This window comes from Lygodium microphyllum, chromosome 8 (genome assembly GCF_053477565.2).
Source record: "Lygodium microphyllum isolate KBCC chromosome 8, Lygodium_microphyllum_v1.1.10, whole genome shotgun sequence".
Taxonomy (NCBI): domain Eukaryota; kingdom Viridiplantae; phylum Streptophyta; class Polypodiopsida; order Schizaeales; family Lygodiaceae; genus Lygodium; species Lygodium microphyllum.
This window is the reverse complement of record NC_141142.1, coordinates 117,348,127-117,368,641: the sequence shown is the minus strand read 5'-3', so window position 1 is coordinate 117,368,641 and position 20,515 is coordinate 117,348,127. Positions and strand designations below refer to the sequence as shown.

The 20,515-nt window shown below is 42.4% G+C and overlaps 1 protein-coding gene across 3 annotated transcripts in view; it reads left to right on the top strand.

Annotated features, from left to right (window-relative positions):
• Positions 1 to 20,515, top strand: part of LOC148032781 (protein phosphatase EYA-like) — a 126,037-nt gene that overhangs the window by 18,417 nt on the left and 87,105 nt on the right. For all 3 annotated transcript variants that reach the window (XM_087683454.1, XM_087683453.1, XM_087683455.1), the window contains exon 3: positions 7,040 to 7,207. In XM_087683454.1, coding sequence (XP_087539580.1) covers positions 7,040 to 7,207 — 168 coding nt within the window. The remainder of the gene's footprint in view (positions 1 to 7,039; positions 7,208 to 20,515) is intronic.

Genomic DNA, 20,515 nt, shown 5'->3' with positions numbered 1-20,515 from the left:
GCAAAGGCACATTTTAAAATATAAAGGCGTCCCCAAATTTTTGTAAAAGAGCGCCAGGCTCCCTCCTGTGCAAGTTGTAAAGAGTAGACGGGTATAGGTGAAGGCATAATGTAAATAGAAGGAAATAGGAAAAGAGGACCTTGGCAAGATGGCCGGTTATGTAAAAAAGGGGATGATGCCCAAAGGGATGAGGGCATGTATAGAAGCTAAAAAGTGAATAGAGAAGCTTATTCTTGGTGTGTGGCAAAAGTGGCTCTTCTTCTTCTTCTTCTTCTTCTTCTTGCTTACTTGCTTGTGCTTGTGCTTGAGAGAGGGAGTGTGCGAGGGTGAGGGAACGTAGTGGAGAAGCTCTACATCTTCCCCTCTCTTCCTTTTTTCTCTTCTCTTGTCTTGCACGAGTGGCTATGGAGCATGGAGCTTGAAGGTGAAGGATTGAGCTTGCTTGAGCTTGCATCTTGGATCGTGGAGTTACCGGTGTGCTTGAGAGAGGAGGATACTCGATTGGGCATTGAGGTAAGCTCACTACACTCGTAGGCTTGAGAGCGCGTACGACTATGTAAGAGGTAGCCATTAGCATTCGACTTGAAACGCTGAGCAATAAGCGGTCCGTGGGTCTTGGTGGTTGAGTGAAAGCTCCCACAAGCTTCGCATGGTAAAATGCCATTTGTGGCTCACTTGCATGTATTTAATTGCTTGGCTTATGCTTTAGTATTAGTGTAACAATGCAAGAAATTGGATAAATAAGGCTGTAAAATGCATTTTTGTTGGGCATACTAATGAAAGCAAAGGTTTTAAGTTATACCATCCATAAAGTAAGCATACCTTGGTTAGTCATGATGTTGTCTTTGTGGAAGATGTTGTTAGCCTTTGTTTTCCTCTTTAGGAGGTTTTTTTCCCTTAGCCTTATATATATGCCTATTCGCTTTAGGGCATACTTAGTCTTGTAAATCTTTTATGTTGATGCTTGTCAATACACTTTGAGTTGTGCTCTCTTAAGCTTCTTATTCTCGTAGTTGTGTACTCGCATTCTTGCAACCCTAAATCTAATATTTTTATGGTTGATCATTAGTACATTGATGTGGCTTCGTTCTTGATCTTGAACTGGAAGAAGAACTTCAAGAAGAGGTGTTATAATGAATTCACAATGCACTCCTTTTATAGAAGAAAAGGAGAGACGAGAAATTGAGACTTAGTGCAGAGAAGGAAAGTATAGTTACAAAAGACAAGTGTCTAGCCATATGTCATGAAATAAGACCAAGTGGTGAGAACTTGGAAGCTTGAGGGAGAAGTATCTTGATACTTGTCTCTTCTTTCTTTTTAGACTAATAATTACTAAGAAATAGAAACAACTAAATTTATTGAGAATTATCACAACACAGATTTACTATTTTTAAAATCTCATTTGTAGTTCTTTAAGAATTAGCGTTTTTAGACCATGTGAGGGTCCTAAAGTTTAGTGATCCCCCAGTATGGAACTCATGTGAAAACTCTTTTTGAGTACATTAAAAAACAACTCTAGAATTTGTAGGCTATCTCATGGGCTATGCATTGATGCCCTTCGATTCATGATTCAGTTATCCTAGATATCTATACTATCACTAAACATAGTTGTTGCCCCTAGTGTCCTAGACACTAAGTGCGCTAGGATTAGGGTGTCAGTTAGGGTATCCTATGATGATTAATCCGTTTAGGGTTCCTTTTTACTATAAAAAGACACTTAGTGCATCATTAGCACAGAAATGTGGGATTTTTCATTGGAATCTCCCTGAGCATTGTACTCTCTCTCATTCATTAATACATCGCTTCTTCTTTGTGACGGAGTGCTATTGTGAACTGATTGATTTGATTCATTCTCTTCAATTAATTAGAAAATTACTTTGCACCTGGGCATTGCAACAATGGTATCACAGCCACTTACCTTCATCGCCATCACTATCACTTGTGATCATCTTCTTCACAGCCATTGCCATCGAGTGCCACACCTTCATCAGCTGCTGCACAAAGCCACTGCCACTGAGCTAGCTTTCGTTGCCCCGACTAGTGGCACCAGATGGTTGCACATCACTATGTTGCCATTATTGCTGCCATTTAGTCCTCCTTATGAAGTCTTTGCCATCAAGAGTAGCTGCTGCCATTAATTGCAGATTGCTGCAGCCTTCTAGGCATTATTATTGTGGCCCTGGTCATGACAATCAGTTTGCCTGCACACTGCCTTAACATTGGAATTGCCGCCTGCAGCCTTCCAAGTCAGTGTTGCAGTTGTATGCCCTCTCACAACTTGACTCATTGCCCTAGTCATCATGTTATGCCCTACCAATCACTGCCCTGCCAGTTGTCACCCACATGGCTTCTTGTTCGTGACATGCCGCCCAGGCTTGAGATGCAATATAACTTTTGTTCCACTGACACGGACTTGTTGTCGCAATCCCCCGCTGCCACAGCACCGACAATCAGCCACTTTGCCTTCAATTCACATTGACACATCAAAACATTTGCCACCTTTGGGCCAACACATTATTTCTCTTACTTTTAATTCAAAAAGGTTTATTATTTCAATTATTCCACACTAGCAGGCCCCTACACCCTTCTTGACAAGCACAATTTGGGGCAAAATTGGGGTTTTTTATTAAAATTGCCCAATTTGTCTCCAATCAAAAGAAAATCTTGGGGCTTTTCATCTATTACTCCAAATTCATCATTGAATTGAATAAATTTGATGTTGATCATTGCCAAATTTAGGGCTTTACATTGGAAACCTTTAATTCGACTCCAATTTCTTCATTAAATTTAGAGTTTTTCTTAAAATCTGTCATTCTTCATTGAAATTGAGGCCCAATTTATCAATTGGTGCAACATTCAGCAACTTTTACAATATTTGGCATCGTCAAGGTAAAAACTTCATTAAAATTCTTCAAATTTCTCTTCAATTTCCCAGTCAAATTCGGGGCCTTTCACTATTCAGGCTCAATTTCATCCAAATTTCTTTGGAAAATTTGGGGCTTTTTTGAAATTCAGCCCAATTCATCAAATCAAGGCTCAATTCGACTTCAAGCGTGGCATTTGATATCAATTAGGTAATAATCTTATTCAATTTATTTAAATTTTCTTCAATTTTTGAGGAAAATGCGGGACTTTTGCCCAATTTCGCCTCCAAGGTACTCAAAATTTAGGGCTTTTGCCTCAAATTACTTTCTTTGGCCTAGATTTCCTCAAAAATCATAATATTTGGCTGCTGGTTCTTTTTTTTTTCTTGGCATTGAAGACAAATTCTATTATTTCGGCACATTTATTGGGCGAATCTTCTCAAATTCTGTGGCTGTCCACATTATTGAAGCATTATCAGCCATTAATCTTTGATTTCAGCATATTGTTGATTGCTGCGTTGATTAGATAATATTTTATTTCAGTAAATTCTTATTTTCAGCATATTTTTCTCTCTCCTCAATAGGAATACAACAAGGTAAAAATATTATTTTTCATATTATTCAACTCTATTGAAGCAGCCAACATTTCTTCTATCAGTGGTTCATCATTATTTGGGATTTATGTTCTCTCTCTTCACTTATAAATTATCATATTATTGCTGATTTTCACTCATGGCTAGCAATAATAATGATTTGTTGGGCATGCTTGGCGCCAACGACATGCTTGATGGCACCAATTACTTGATGTGGGCTTACATGATGCGACATGTTCTTATGGCATATTGTAAATGGCATCGAGTGAAGGCTTGCTTCTCTAGCATCGGCACCACCTCCCTCCACATCAAGAGATGGCTCTCATGATGTCGAATCATCTTCCTATTCCACATTGCCTCCCACACAAGAGCAAATTCCATGGGATGGCCATGATGCCCAAGCGCATGCCTTAATTGCATTATCCTTCCACACATTTGATCATGCAACATAGCCAAGGATGCATGGGATCAACTTGCCTCCTTGTATCAGGTGTGTAATGAAGTGTGAGTTGCTTACTTGTGTAAGCAACTAGAAGATGTTCGTATGGAAGAAAGAGATACTACTTTGCGCTTGGTAACTATGGGTAGCCAAGTTACCTGCATTTTTGACCAGTTTGTCTCTCTTTTGTTGTAGGAAGAACAAAGCCGTCTCAACTGCAACACTACTTTTGTGACTACGACTGAATAGGACTTTTCTACCTATCATCGTGGAAAGGGCAAGTCTAAAGTTAAAAACAAGCAAGAAGGAGTTTGGTCTTGCTATCACACATGAGACCATGAACTATATTTAGTTTAAGGATTATATTTTTTTCATTCAATGTTTGTATAATCCTTCTATTCATGATACTCGTTTCTCTAATATTGATGCAACTTCTACTTGTTATTTCGATAATGGTGCTTCCAAGCACATCACCTCTTGTCAAGCATTCTCATGTACCTAAGGGGGTACAGTCATGTGTGCCAACAATGTCTCTTATGTTGTTAAAGGCGTTGATTATGTGCAAGTTGTCTTTGTTTTAGGCACTTCTTTGCCATTGCACAATGTTCTCTATGTGCACGACTGTCAAGAAGAATCTTATTTTAATTTCAGCCATTGCAACTTTAGGGTTTCGAGTAATTTTTGATGGCTCATGATGTGCGGTATATGACGAAGTTTCTTCTTCCATTGTCTTAACATGCACCCTCACTAAAGGCCTCTGTCGTCTTGATACATATGATCAGTAGCTTGTTGAAACTCCTATTGATAGTGCCTTATTAACTAATGAATCTTTCCAAGCTACACATTCATACAAAACATGGCAAAGGAGAGAGCTAGGATAATTTAGGAGATAATATAATTCAAACGGCATAGTTTTGCTAATATATTGCTGGAAGCACCAGAACCATATGAAGGTGGCTTGACTGAGGAGCTTCAGAAGAAGCTATAGCTCACTAGAAAAGCGCTCAAGCAGAGCATGGAAGTAAACATACCTCAACCAAAGTATGGAGTGACTAGGGATGATGATATATTGTGGCTAAGGGAGGCCAGTCTCACAATAGAAGATCTAAAGATGATAGGATTCCAACAAACCACTAAAGAACCATCAGCCTTACCACCATCCTTCGAAGTAGAGGAATGGGATCTAACAGACACCATAGAGCGAACACCACAAGAGCTAGTGCCCACAGTAAGCACACATAATGAATCCACTCTCTAGCTCACAGACCTAGTGCCCTCTTTTGGCCATTTTGTTAAAGAGTTCACCAATTATCTTGACCCCTCCTCCATCACCAGCAGCACATATAGGTTTTGCCAGTGTGGGTGGCTCTTATGTTGGGAATCTTCAAGAAATTGTATCTACCATGTAATTCTCTTGGTACTCCTTGCCATGCCATTGTGGATAAGGGCAATAGAGCGGATTTGCTGTTGTTCTTTTTGTGAATAACAGAAGACTTTCCAAGCCCTCTTGTTATTCTCTAGGATAGGATATCACCAGAGTCTGGTAGACCTAGGCATGCTTCTTTGGGCTTCAATTTTAGGTGCCTACCCTTGCTTCCTTGTACTCAGCAATATTTTCGATAGACTGTGATATCCATGGGGTCTAGCCACTTCATTGCGATGTTTATAGCTGTCCCTATGAGTATCTATACTATGCATGGGGGAAGCTGTCTTCTAAACCTGCTTTCTTTGTTCAATTTAAAATCAAACACTACTGTAGTGCTGGATTCCTACTTCTCTTGGTGTACCTTTGCACAGTTTCCTTTGGATTCTCTTCCTCTTCCTCAGGGGTGATAGGATGCTCTGTTACCTTTTGCGATTGGGCTCTTAAGGTTTGTATCATAGTTGTGTATGCCTCCTTTTGCTCTGGGTCGTCCTCTTCTTCCATTGCTTCTAACTCCCTAGTGTCAAGTTCTGGTAGCTCTGGCATATCAAAAGGGGGTGCTATGGCTGTGGGCGGCTCTAAGGTGATAGGAGAGATTGATAGGGATGTGTCAGGTTGCAGGAGAGCCACACATGTCATACTGATCACATATGTCACAAGTTGTAAACGGCACACAAGTTTTGCTGGTCATTTAAATCTGTAGGGTAAAATCTTTATTTGCTGTGTATTTATAACTATGAAATGACTTGGATTGGAGCTACTTGTCTTGCTAAGCCTTTGGGAAGTAGTCAAGAGTTTTAGAAAAGTGCTGTTTAATTAGAAGTAACCTGATCACTGTTTGCTGTGTTTCATCAATCCTGTTCGTTGTCTTTGTTTTTGACCTATTGCTGCTGTGCTGCCTCTGTTGACACACCTACCACATGATTTTGCCACAGTCAATGCTTGTGTTTTGACTCCTGTGACAATGTCCCATCAATGTGTGGATGATGTGTGGTGCTGTAGACTTTGCATGGCTAGTGTTTGACTCCTATGCCTCCTATCCCTCCTATCCTTGTTTGGACAGCCTGCACTTCTTCTTCTTGTCTACTTCCTTCTTCTTCTCCTCTGGCGTTGCCTATGCTTTCACCTTTGCCTTTCTCTTTGCCCTGCCACAGTGCCTGTCTCAAGGCACCAACACTCGTTTGCTGCCAGGGTGAAATTTCTTGCCTTGAGCAGGTCATAATTTGCTCTCCTGCGCTTTGATATCATGAAAGAAAACACAAAACAACATTTCTCACTCTTACTCAAACAACACAATGAACATGGGAAGAAACATGCAGGGGTTGTGGGGTTGAAGTGAAATTTGAATACACCCAAACATGGACATCTCTAGCTGCATCGAATGGGCACACAATTAGAGACTGAAATAGGGGGCCCAAGGAGTAAAGTGGGTGCATCCAAACTCTACCTGGACACTATCTCAACAATAGAGGCTTGAATTCTACATCAAGGATTACAGTATCATGTCATTTTGTCACCAATTTGTACATACATTTCCATGCAGTTTTTTTAATAGTATCTATATTTTTGCTGCAGAATATTTTGTACATCATGTTAATTGTTGAGTCTATAAGGAGGTTGTTCATGTATGTGGTTAAGTTGGTAGGTTTTCAACTTTTGAGGTTTGGAAAATTTGATTACCTAATGATTCAAGGGCATACTATGTCCTGTATATAAACAGATTGAGGACTACAATGAACCCACACTAGAGTCTTGGAGAAAGTATGATGATGGATTGGATATCTCAAATTATGACTTTGCCTCTGATGGCTTGAATGAAATTCGCGATGAAGCTAACAATAGAAAGCTTGCTTACCGGCATCGCCATATCTCCTACCTTTACAGCAATGTAAGAGAATGGTAGTCTTGGCCTAATGTAAAATCAACAGAGCTGAATACTATGAAGACCAATTTTGATGGTATTGTGGAAGCATATGAACAGGAATTCTAACTGGAGAGGTTGAGCTTTTTGTATCAATGTGGGTTTTTGGAGTTTTAGCTTGAATAGTATGAGCTCTTTGTATCAAAGTGGGCACAGCTTTTAGTTCTTGAACAATCATTTGAAAGAAGCAATGGGTTTTCAGGAAGAAACTCTTAGCATAGGTATAGATGATGTGAATAAGCATTTTCCTTCTGGATAAATTGCTGAGAGATAGAAATGTGTAATCAGTGGAATTTTCTTTTCTCAAAAAAAAAGAAAATGTGTAATGCTTTAGTATGATACTGGCTGTTGATTACTTGTTTTTTTTGCATTTATAATGACCTTATTACTTAATTGGAAAGTCGTGTGATAAGACCTTCATGTTTTAGTAACTTGTGATGTAATTTTACTCAAAGAATGAACATGTCCCAGTTTGGAGGCACAGACACATGTGCGCACATGCACTCCCTCTCTCTAGACACTGCTCACTGGACCGACATGTCCCTATTATGATGTTCACATCTACATTAGACACCCAATACTAGACATCACATGGGACACAATATCTATTGAGATATACCGTGGGGCAAGCAGGTGGGTGGGTAGGCAGACATTTGTGGTATGGGAAGGGTCAACATTTTAGACACTACACACTAGACAAACATGTCCCAATTATAATGTTCACATCAATATTAGACACCCACCAATACTAGGCACCACATGGAGCACAAAATCTATTAAGATATTATGTGGGGCAAATAGGTGGGCGAGTAGGCAGGCATAGGTGGTGTGGGAAGGTGAATAAGACAGGACAATTGGCAGGGCAGTTGAGTAATTGGGTCCTGCAGGTCCAGTTGTTCAGATTGGGCTCCTACAAGTTGGACCTGCCTAGAACAGCATGTGGACTTGCCAGGGTGCTAGTGCTATTAAATGGCATGGTTTCTTCACTTGTAAGAGAGGGACAATGTTGTGCAGTTTGGAGGTATGATCATGAGGCTTCTACCTTGGGATACTGCAGTGGGTGTGCAGCAATTCACGTGGTTGGATTTGATCAGGGGACGAGGGAGACAAAGTGTAGTCTGGGTTGGTCAAAGAGCTGTAATTGGGATGCAGGACTGAGGTCGTACTGGTACTTCTTTAGTTTGCTTTTGTATCTTCTTAGCTTCTACTCTTGAGTATAGCATTTAGAGAACTGTGTATAGGCTGCTGATATAAGACCTGCTTTGATACAATAAAAGCTACACAAAGAAAATTTGGCACAACTTGCAAACAAAAGATTTTCAATGTGTGTGTGTTTTTTTTTTTTGGGGTTGCAAAATAAGCATTGCTATTATTAAACTGAGCAGTGTGAGAAACAGGCTTTGGTAGCCCTAGGTGTGAAGCTTTGTTGATGCTGAGAGTGCCCTTGAAGTTTCTTCTCATAGCCTCTGAGGGAGTGGATGATTGAAGATCAGATCTCCACTAGGGCGGCATACACGAAAAGACTCTCTGCTGAATGTTAGCTGGGAGTGGGCATTCCAAATGTGCCAGCTTGCACGGTTTCCAATAACCTTTCACACCTCTGATCGTTATGCTGAGGGCTTATCTGCTGGTCCACCACTACATACTAACTGGCCTCAATGATAAGAGATCATGTTATTCATCTCTGTCTCTTAGAGTAGACGGTGTTGTCAGATGGGAGAGGATCGAGGTGCAGCTGAAGTGCAGTAGACAGTGTGAGAGTGAGAGACAGAGTTGAGCACGACACCCAATGCAATAGTACTGAATAGAGTGTAAGCTGAAAGTACAAATGATAACCCTTATACCTTAGGGTTATAAGGGGCTGTTCACACCCGAACACAGTAAGTGCCCGTAAGTGTGCACCACAAGCACATACAAAATAGTACACATAATCTGGGGGAAAAAACCTCTCCTACCGAGAGTAAAAAGTGCCCCAGTGTCCTAGTGATCACCCGCACACTCCCATATGAGCGTAGGCGTAAGTAAGGCGTGTGAGATACCCAACAAACCCCCCTGGAGTGAAGAGTGATCAAGTGTACAAGGATCATCCGCCACCAAAGGGCGTCAAATTCAAAGCATCGCGAAATGCTTCAAATTTGTCTCGTGGAAGAGCTTTGGTGAAGATGTCTGCCACATTGCTGCTGGTAGGACAGTAGACAAGGCTGATATCACCTGCATGTAGCCTCTCTCTGACAAAGTGGTAGTGAATCTCTATGTGTTTCGTGCGAGCATGAAACACAGGGTTCCGTGCCACTGCAATGGCACTCTGACTGTCAGTATATAAAGGAGTAGGCTCCGTAACAGATACATCCAAATCAGCAAGTAAGCGTCTAAGCCATACGCACTCAACTGCAGTAGTGAAGGCTGTCTTGTACTCAGCTTCACATGACGACGTGGCAACAGTGGATTGTTTCTTGCTAAGCCAAGAAATGCATGACGAGCCAAGAAAGAAACAATTGCCACTAGTGGAGTGACGAGTATCAAAATCACCAGCCCAATCAGAGTCACTGTAAGCATGTAACTGCAGTGGTCCCCCCTTGGCATAAAGCAATCCAAGAGCTCTAGTACCCTGCAAGTAACGAAACACACGCTTCACAGCTTGCCAATGCGACATACGAGGCTGATGCATGTACCTGCTCAAAACTGAAACGGCAAACTGTATTTCTGGCCGAGTGTGGCATAGATAGATGAGACATCCCACTGCTGGAGCATAAGTATGGATATCAAACAAATCACTGTCATCATGTAATGACAGTTTGAGCCCAGGTTCCATGGGTGTACAAACTGGCTTGCAATCCTGTAAGCCAAACTTCTCAAGAAGTTGCCCAATGTACCTTGACTGACATAATCCAATGCCTCTAGCATCATGTACAAACTGGATGCCCAAGTAATAGTGCAAAATACCCAAGTCAGACATGTCAAAAGTTTGCTGTAAATTATTTTTGAATGCTGAAATCTGATCAGCACGTGTTCCAGTGAGCAAAAGGTCGTCTACATATAGACACAAAATCAGCATGGATCCCCCCTCTTTATGTACATAAAGGGTAGACTCAGATGGGCTGTTTACAAACCCCTGACTAAGCAAGAAGGCATCTATCTTTGCGTACCAAGCTCGTGGAGCTTGTTTCAAACCATATAGAGCTTTTTTCAGCTTGCATACTAAATTTTCTGAGCCTTCAACTGCAAAACCAATGGGCTGCTGTACATACACTTCTTCCTGAAGTTCCCCATGTAAAAATGCAGTCTTTATATCCAGCTGATGCACTTTCCAACCAAAATGTGCAGCCAAGGCAATCATAGACCGAATGGTCGTCATACGGGAGGTAGGAGCAAAGGTCTCCTCATAGTCAATGCCCTTTTTCTGTGCGTAGCCTTTAGCTACCAGCCGTGCCTTGTACTTATCTATGGATCCATCTGCATTCCTTTTCAATTTGTAGACCCATTTCGTACCAATGGCACGCTTGCCAACTGGCAAAGACACCAAATCCCAAGTATGATTCTTATGAATAGAATCCAATTCAGCTTGCATGGCTGCCATCCAATGCACACTATGTCGTGCATCCTCAAAACATTCAGGCTCCTCATTATCATGAGTACATGCTGCCATAACAAACTCCATGGAATGTGCTGAATCATGCAGTCGAGTTTGCCTTCGAGTACGACCAGCCAAGGGTGTTTCCAAATGACTATCTCTCATAGTCTGCGTGTACCATCTAGGCACCTGTCTTGCTTCCTGACTGTGTACAAGTTCCTGCTGAATTTCAGTTTCAGCAATGTGCTGATTTACTGCATGTTCCATAGGAGCAGCTGGCTGAACATTAGGTTCATTTGCTGAAGTACCAGCTGAATCACCAAATGTGATGGGCAGCAGCCCTTCAAAGACATCACGGGCAGCCTGATATGTATCAAAACCAGCCAAGGATAATTCTGATTTTTCATCAAATACAACATCCCTGCTGACAAAAACCTTCTTGGTCACGGGATCATAGAGTCTGTAGCCTTTGCTTTCGCTGCTATATCCCATAAAGATGCATTTTACAGCCTTGTTGTCCAACTTCTTTCGAAGTACCTGTGGAATATGGGCATATGCAAGACACCCAAAAGTACGGAAGTGGCCAACAGAAGGTTTGCGGCTGTGCCAAGCCTCAAAAGGTGTGACAGTTTTCAAGGCCTTGGTAGGGCATCTGTTCAAAATGTGGCAAGCGCTCATGACGGCTTCCATCCAAAAACTATGAGGCAAACTCTTTGCCTTAAGCATACATCTGGCCATCTCCATGAGTGACCGATTTTTCCTCTCTGCTACCCCATTCTGCTGTGGAGTATATGCAGTAGTGTACTGATGGATAATGCCCTTCTGCTGCAAATAAGAATTCAGCATAGAGGACATGTATTCCCCCCCTCGGTCCGAACGGAGAGTCTTAATCTTGCAACCAGACTGAGTTTCCACAAGTGCACTGAAAGCCAAAAATGCATCATACACTTCTGACTTCTTTTTCAAGCAGTAGACCCAGCACAAACGTGTAAAGTCATCAATAAATGTTACAAAATAGTAACAACCACCCAATGACTGTGTCTGCATGGGCCCACAAACATCCGAATGCACAAGCTGCAATCTGGCTGTTGCTCTAAAAGCAACATCACGAGGAAAAGAGAAACGATGCATTTTGCCCAAAATGCAACCCTCGCATAAATGCTCAGGAGGTCTCTCCAAGAGAGGTAATCCATCCAACATCTGAGTACGCTGTAATAGCATCAAGCTGCCATAGTTTACATGCCCCAAACGAGCATGCCATAACTCTGCCTCTAACATAGCAGGAGTAAGAGTGGATGTCAAATATGCAGACTGATCTACCGAAAGAGCATCCAACTCATATAACCCATGACACAGAGAACCTGTCAAGACCAATGTCATGTGTTCCTTGTCACGGACCATGCAACGGTCATCATCAAAGGTGACCTGCAAACCACAACGTGCCATAGAAGAAATGGAAAGCAGATTCTTCTTAATGCCAGGCACATACAAAGCATCCTGTAGGCGGAGAATAGAGCCATCAATGGCTGTAAGCTGAATCTCCCCAATACCACGAACAGGGTATGATGCATTATTAGCACACTGAACAGACTTCCCAACGGGAGGTGTACCAAGAGAAGCAAACAAATCTCTACGAGATGTGATATGCCGTGAAGCACCACTGTCAAAGAACCAAGTGTCAGCATCTTCTGTAGAGCTAAATGCTCTTTCAGCCCAAGAGACATCATAACTGCAAGTGTAAAAACAATAGTCCCTGTCTGCAACAAAGGACGCGGACTCACTAGCAGTGGAAGGAGCTGCAGAAACAGACATCCCTGACTCCTTCTTCTCTTTGGCGATGCGCTTCCTGCACTCAGTGATGTAGTGGCCAGGCTTCTTGTAGTAATGGCATTTTCCTTTCTTGGCTTGCGTGCCCCCCTGTTTTTGACTTGTCTGTGAAGTGTTACTACTACCAGAACTCTGCGAAGCATTTTTCCCTTGGCTGTTTTTACCCTTCTGCCTTGACATAAAAGCCTGCTCAGAGGCTATACCATCCACACCACTGTTCCGTCTAGTTTGTTCCTCCTCTAGAAGCAAACTGACAAGCTGAATGAAAGTGATGGGCTCTTTCGAAATCCTCATAGTGAGGTTCAAGGCAGTATGAAAAGCCAAGTAAGAGGGAGGCAGTGAATTCAATGTCGTAGAAATCAGCTGCGCATCTGAGTAGTACTCATCCACATTCATGAGTTGCTCCCGCAAGTCCTGAATTTTGTTGAGATGATCCTGCATAGAATCACCCTCATTCATCTTTAGAGTCTCTAGCTCTTTCTTCAAGAAAGAGATGCGAGTCTCATTCTTTCCTGCAAACATCTGCTCCAATATCAACCAAGCTTCTTGTGAAGAAGCTGCTGAACGAATATGAGGAATGATAGAACGCTGAACTGCCAATGCAATCAGCGACATAGCCTGTGCATCCCGTGTATCCCAAGTTTTCTGAGCTGCAGTTCTTGGGGGAAGTGGCTGAGCGGGGTGAGGTGGAGGGGGCTGAGGTTGCCCTCTTGCACGTCCTCCTGGAGGAGGAGTAGCGGGAGCCACAACTCCCGGTCGTGCTTCCTCTCCACTGACATAATCCCACAAATTTTTTGCCACTAATACATTCTTCATCATGAAAGACCAAAGGGAATAATTGTTCCCATCCAATCGGTCTTCCTTGGACACATAGGTGAATACATCTCCTCCCTGATTTGCCATTATTTCCCAAAAGGCAATTGAGCAATGTCAATGCAGTACGGGCTGGAAATCTGCAAATTTCCAGAAATTGCAGCAAACACAAGTCTGCAATTAATGTGCAAAGGGTACTCTGTCACAAAAACTGTCACTGATGCACGCTTTCCAAGGTGCAATTAGTGCTCAGCAGCACTAAAACATCAAAAGCCCCAAAATTTTCTGCCCAAAATTTCTGTCACAAATGTCTGTTACAAAAGCCCCAAAATGTGCATTCAATGTGTCACAGACAGACACAGCACGTTTCCCAATGTGCAAACAGTGCAGTGCAACACTGTTATGAATAAATCCCCAAAATTTTGCCAAAATCTCTGTCAAAAACAGTCGGTCTGTGACTGTATCAGCAGTTTAAATGCATCTGTCCTCCAAATACACAAAAGCCCCAAAATTTTCTGACCATTCAGTCAGAAATTTGCATGAAATTTACTTTTCTAGTAAATCTGTGCCAACCGTGTGTGAACCGCCGCTTCCAGAATTTTATTCTGGGCTGGAATGACAATAATTTTGAAAATTTTACCTGGGCGTGGAGCAGACTGGCGTGTGCTGGTCGGCGGGCAGTTTGGCGCAGGACAGGCTGACGTGGTCGTCAGACGAGCTGGCTGCGCGTGGTCAAAACGGCGGGCAGGACGGGCTGATGTCAGCCTTGCGGGCTGCACGTAACGTTGACGGGCGGGCGCAGGTCAGTCGCGTGTGACGGGTGGACTGACGGTGGTTTGACGGAAGTCGTATGGGCTAACAGACGACTTAGGCGGCGCCTGGGCTGACGAGGACTGCACTGTTGGACAGCGCGCTGGCATACGTCAGCGCCTGCAGCTGACGTGACGAGACTAACTTTGACGTGGACTTGGTGCTGCTCGCGAGCTGCTGACGGACAGGGTACTGGTGGAGGCTGGCGACTACTTGTACTGTGCTGAGGTGACGTCTGACGCTGGAGCAGGACTGGCGTGCACTGCCGAAGCTGAGTTCAGAGCTGAGCTCTGATACCAAATGTCAGATGGGAGAGGATCGAGGTGCAGCTGAAGTGCAGTAGACAGTGTGAGAGTGAGAGACAGAGTTGAGCACGACACCCAATGCAATAGTATTGAATAGAGTGTAAGCTGAAAGTACAAATGATAACCCTTATACCTTAGGGTTATAAGGGGCTGTTCACACCCGAACACAGTAAGTGCCCGTAAGTGTGCACCACAAGCACATACAAAATAGTACACATAATCTGGGGGAAAAAACCTCTCCTACCGAGAGTAAAAAGTGCCCCAGTGTCCTAGTGATCACCCGCACACTCCCATATGAGTGTAGGCGTAAGTAAGGCGTGTGAGATACCCAACAGGTGTTGCTAATTGACTGGTGCTAGGAGAACCCTCTCTAGGTACATATACCTGAGGCTGGACTGTACTCGACAGAGGATCTTGCAGTTCCCTCTCCATATGGCTGTGCTGCCTCACATGACCACTATCAATGCTTCAGGGCTCCATGCATTGCCATGGGAAACATTGGCAGACCACATCCTGCTGCATTTGAATCAACCAAATGCCGAATGCTAGACCCCTATGGGCCACTGACCATAGGAGGAAGAATTTCCTCCTTGGCTGTCAACTGTCCCATGGGTGACTCCAAAAATTACATCTGAAGGGCTTTGTGATGCTCTGCTTTGCCTGATGTTAGCTGTGGATAGGGTCTAGTCCATTGTATATGTCATATTTCGATCTGTGTGTGTAAGTGAAAAAACTCACTAAAGATCATGAATCTGAAGAAGCTAGCTTGCTACCACTCCCCTAGATGCTAGTCTAGCTCCTCCAAGACTCCAGAGTCCCACATCCACAACTGCCACTCATGAATGTTCGACCAAGCAAGGTGTGGGTCTTGCTTTCATGACTTCCTGCACAACCCAATTGGATCCAACCTGCAGGAGGCATGAGAGAAGCTATACACACAACAAAGAAAATAAAGGGAATGGATATTTGACTCACCTCCCAGCCATAGAGCCAAGCAGGTTCATCTTGAGCATGGGAGCTAGCAACATACTAGGTCACAACCACATCCCAAGATCTGGTGTTCTATACATCCAGCCCATACTGTTCCAATGTACGGATGTGTCGATTTAGGGGCCAATAGTCCAAGAGTGGTGATCCCACAATGATGTGCACAAGAGGACCTTGACTCCTATAAATAGGACTTTGCTACCCTAATTCTAAAGTGCTCCCAGTGCATTCGCACTAGGCCACTTTATGACCATTGTGACCAATGCTGCTAGCGCCCATCCAGATGTAACATTTCCCCCTTATGCCAACAGTATGTTCATTGAAGAGTTGGTTTTTCCACTTCGTCCTTGAGGATATTGCTTTTAGGGCAGCTATAATTCATATGGGGGGAAGTGTTACATCCTTGGACATCTAGGTGGGCATTAGCATCATATTGGGTCACAACCAATTGGTGACTAGTCTTGTCGTCCTCATCTATTGTCATCGTCATCATCATCCATGTCTTGCTCACCATGGAAACAAGGGTTAGGAATTTCACTTGTGCTTGCTCTGGCACATTAGTCCGGCCATTATCAAAATTTCAACTTTAAAAAAAAAGTTAAGTCTGAAACCCATATATCATACTCCAAGATTGCAAACGTTTACTTAACATATCATACACGTCTCAAAACAACTATTCCCTTAAGATCTCACTACATGAATCTTGAGTCTTTGAGTCCCTACTCTCTGTTAGGTTTGTTAGGTTAGGATTTAGTAGCACACTCACTCACTCACTCACTCACAGGAATAAGTGAATAGCAGGAGAGGAGAGGATGCTGGAATGCCACATCCACTATGTGAGAATGATATAAAAGTATAATCCCTAAGGTACACAGGTGTTCACATCGCGAAAAAACTCTTCTCCAGCTAGAAGGTAAAAAGTGCCCTTGGATAAGGGAGCATTCACACTGGAACATAGGAGGAACATGATAAGTGTAACAAACCCCCTCTCGAGTGAATGATGTGAACGTATACAAGGAATAGGCGGATCAATCCCCAAATGGTGTCAAGCCTAGAGCCTTGTGAAAGGCTTTAAACTTCAATCTAGAGAGAGCTTTTGTAAACACATTTGCCAGGTTGTCCTATGTAGGAATATAAACCAAGTCAGCAATCTCCCTTGCATGGAGCCTCTCTCTGACATAATGGTAGTGCACCTTGATGTGCTTAGTGCGAGCACGAAAAACTGGATTCCTTGCAACTACCATGGCACTTTGAGTTTTAGTATAGATAGGAGTTGGTGATTGTTGTCCCACACTAAGATTGAGCAAAAGGCATTCCGATGTAGCTGTTAATGCTGCCTCCTAGTGGACATCCTTGTGTCAAAAAAACCAGCCCAATCACTGTCTGTGAATACATGCAAGCAAAGAGAAGTGCCTTTAGGATAAAAAATGGCCCAATGTTTGAGTGCCTTTGAGATAATGAAAGACAAGTTTAACTACTTGCCAATGTGTAGTACCAAGATTGTGCATAAAGTGTGCCAACTAAGAGATCCCAAATTGAATATTTGGTCATGTGTTATACAAATACAATAAATAGCCAACGGCTTGCTGATAAAGGAGTAGAGATAGGCTTGCAGTCTTGCATTTGAAAATACTCAAGAAGCTGCCAAATGTACTTAGACTCTTGCAAAATAATGTCCCCCCTCAACTATAGTAAATTGCATGCCAAGATAGTAGTGCAAGTGGCCAAGATTTGTCACAAAAAAAGCATGCTGCGATTCAACTTTTAAGGCTGAAATTTGTGTCTCATGAGGTCCAGTCAACAACATGTCATCCACATAAAGAATGAGAATCAAGAGATTAAACCCATCTTTGCAGACAGTGTGTGTTTTCAATGTGTAAATTACTGAAGCCAAGAGTAGTCGAGTATGCATGTATCTTTTCATACCATGTCCTAGGTGCAAACTTTAAATCATAGAGGGCCTTATGCATCTGGCACACTTTGCTTTTTGAGCCTTTCTGAACAAAGCTAGGAGGTTGTGTGACTTAACTTCCTCATGAAGATCACCTACGAATGGTGGTCAGACGTGAAGTGGGTGCAAACCTCTCATCACTTGCTGCTATTGGGCATATCCTTTGGCAACAAGGTGTGCCTTGTAGTGATAAATGCTGCTATTAGATCCACGTTTTAATTTGTAAATCCACTTTGTGCCTATAGCACGCTTGCTAATAGGCAAGTCACATAACTCCCATGTGCCATTTTTATGAATAGAGTCCATTTTTGATTGCATAGTTGCCATCCGATGTTCATTTTGTAAAGCATCATGTAAAGAGAAAGGTTCCTCACTGCATGCAGTAGCTACAAGTGCATGTGCAACCAAGTTACCTTGTGCATGGCGAGTGGCTACTCTAGTTTTACCGGGAAGTGGAATGGAGCTGTCCTATAATGTAACTAGCAGCCATCTAGGGGCTGTTTTAGCTTCCCAAATAGCAGTCCTTTCTTCAGCCATTGCATCATCAATAATGACTTGATCAATGGGTTGAAAATCAAGCTACTGTTCAGCATGTGTTTGTTGCTGTAAGCCCTCAATATGTTGCTAAAATTGACTAAAATCAAGTGCACTTTGCTGAAAGAATGGCAACAAATTGTCAAACATATCCATAGGCCCTACATTGGGCTGATTTTTGCAGTCCATGAAGGCTTGACCTTAGTGGTGGAGGGTTGGTACAAGTGGTACCCTTAACTTTCTGCTCTGTAACCAATAAAAATGCATTTGATAGCCTTGTCTTGCAATTTGTGCCTTCGTGGCTATGGCACCAAAGCATATGCCAAACAACCAAAGATATGAATATGTGATACCACTCTTTTTTGGCCATTCCAAGCCTCATAAGGTGTACATTCAGCCAATGCTTTAGTGGGGCTATGATTTAGCACATATACTGCATACATAATAGTATCAAGCCAAAACTTTGGGGGAAACTTATTGTGTGAAAGCATACAACGTGCCATTTCCATCAAAGTGCGATTTTTTCTTTTAGCCACACTGTCTTATTGAGGTATATAAGGTGTAGTACATTGATGTGCAATGCCCCTTTCAACCAAAAAAGAGTTAAACTCTCGTGACATGTATTTCCCCCCCTTGATTTGTACGGAGTGTAATCAGCTTGCATCCACTACCATTTTCAGCCAAGGCCAAGAAAGTTTTAAAGCATGCAAATAATTGTGATTTGTGCCGCCCAACAATGACGAGTCATGTCATCAATGAAGATAACAAAGTACAAGTATCCTTTGATGGATTTGACACGCATGGGTCCACAAACATCACTATGCACAAGCTGTAATTTTTGATTAGTGTGTATAGATTCACCTTTGGGAAACAAAGCATGATGCATTTTGCCAAGTACACAACTTTCACATACATTGTAAGTAGATGCTTTTAACGGAGGGAAATTAAGCATCATATTTTTGTTTTCTAGATGAAACAAATTGCAATGATTAAGATAACGAAACTGAGCATGCCATAACTTAGTGTCATTGTAATACATCCTTTAATGATCTTCTCTCATATAAATCAAGCTGATAGAGGCCATTGTACAATGTACTAGTGACAATAAGGGCATCCCTATCATTACAATCATAGACATTGCATCGATCCATGTGGAATTCAACTATAAAACCAGCATATGCAATGGTTGAAATTGAAAAAAAAAAAAACCTCGGCACATATAAGATATTTTCAAGCATGATAGTTTGTCCATCTATTGTAATAGTGGAAATTTTCCCAATGTCTTAAATTTTAATACAAAGCATTATTTGCATATACAATGGATCTCCCCTTTTGTACATTTGCATATGATACAAACAAGTCGCAAAAGGACATTATGTGCTTGAAATCTTCATTGTCAAAATACCATGTACTGCAATTTTCAGCCATTTATTGACACCAAAGAAGGACAAAGAGAAAGAATCTACTTGTCACATTTGTGGCAAGATAGGTCACTGAAAGAAGGATTGCTTCGACAAGGATAAGAAGGATAAGGCTTCAAAGGATTCTGAAGTGGTGGCTGCTCCCTCATCGGCTACTTTCCTCCATTTCGAGGGGGTTTAGGCATTGACCCTGAAGGCTTTTGATGCTGTGTTGACGGCCCACATCCCTGTAAATGGATTGTTGATAGTGGTGCCTCTTGGCACATGACCCTTTCTTTTGCAAAGGTGTTGCCCATTTGCGGCCTTTGCATAGCGAGTTTCTCATAGGAGATAGCTCTTTTATTTCCATACAAGATAGGGGTGATATACAGTTGATTCTAGATGGATGAGGTGGTACTCATACTTCTAAGGTGCTTTATGTGCCAGGTTTGGATTACCATTTACTTTCCGTACACAAGATTTGTACTCTTGGCATGTTGGCATATTGGCAAGAGAGTCCATTTTTATGAATAGACCCCTTGCCAACATAATGGACTCTCTTTTGCAAAGGTAAAGGACTCCCTTGCCAACATAATGGACTCTCTTGCTAACATGCCAACATGCCAAGAGTACAAATCTTGTGCACGGAAAGCAAATGGTAATCCAAACCTGGCACATAAAGCACCTTAGAAGTATGAGTACCACCTCGTCCATCTAGAATCAACTGCATATCACCCCTATCTTGTATGGAAATAAAAGAGCTATCTCCTATGAGAAACTGGCTATGCAAAGGCCGCAAGTGGGCAACACCTTTGCAAAAGAAAGGGTCATGTGCCAAGAGGCACCACTATCAACAATCCATTTACCAATGTTGGTTGAACAGAATAAAAAATGGACTCTCTTGCCAACATTTCTTCTACTTCTTTTCAATGTCTTTGAATTTTGCTTTCATTCTATTGAAAAGGGGAAGATATGTGGGCCATTGCAATCACCTCGTTGGGAGATAACTTGCAGATTTGGATAAGACTCACATCCTCAAATGTCTCTATGGAGAGAATGTGGGTCTGGCAGACCAAT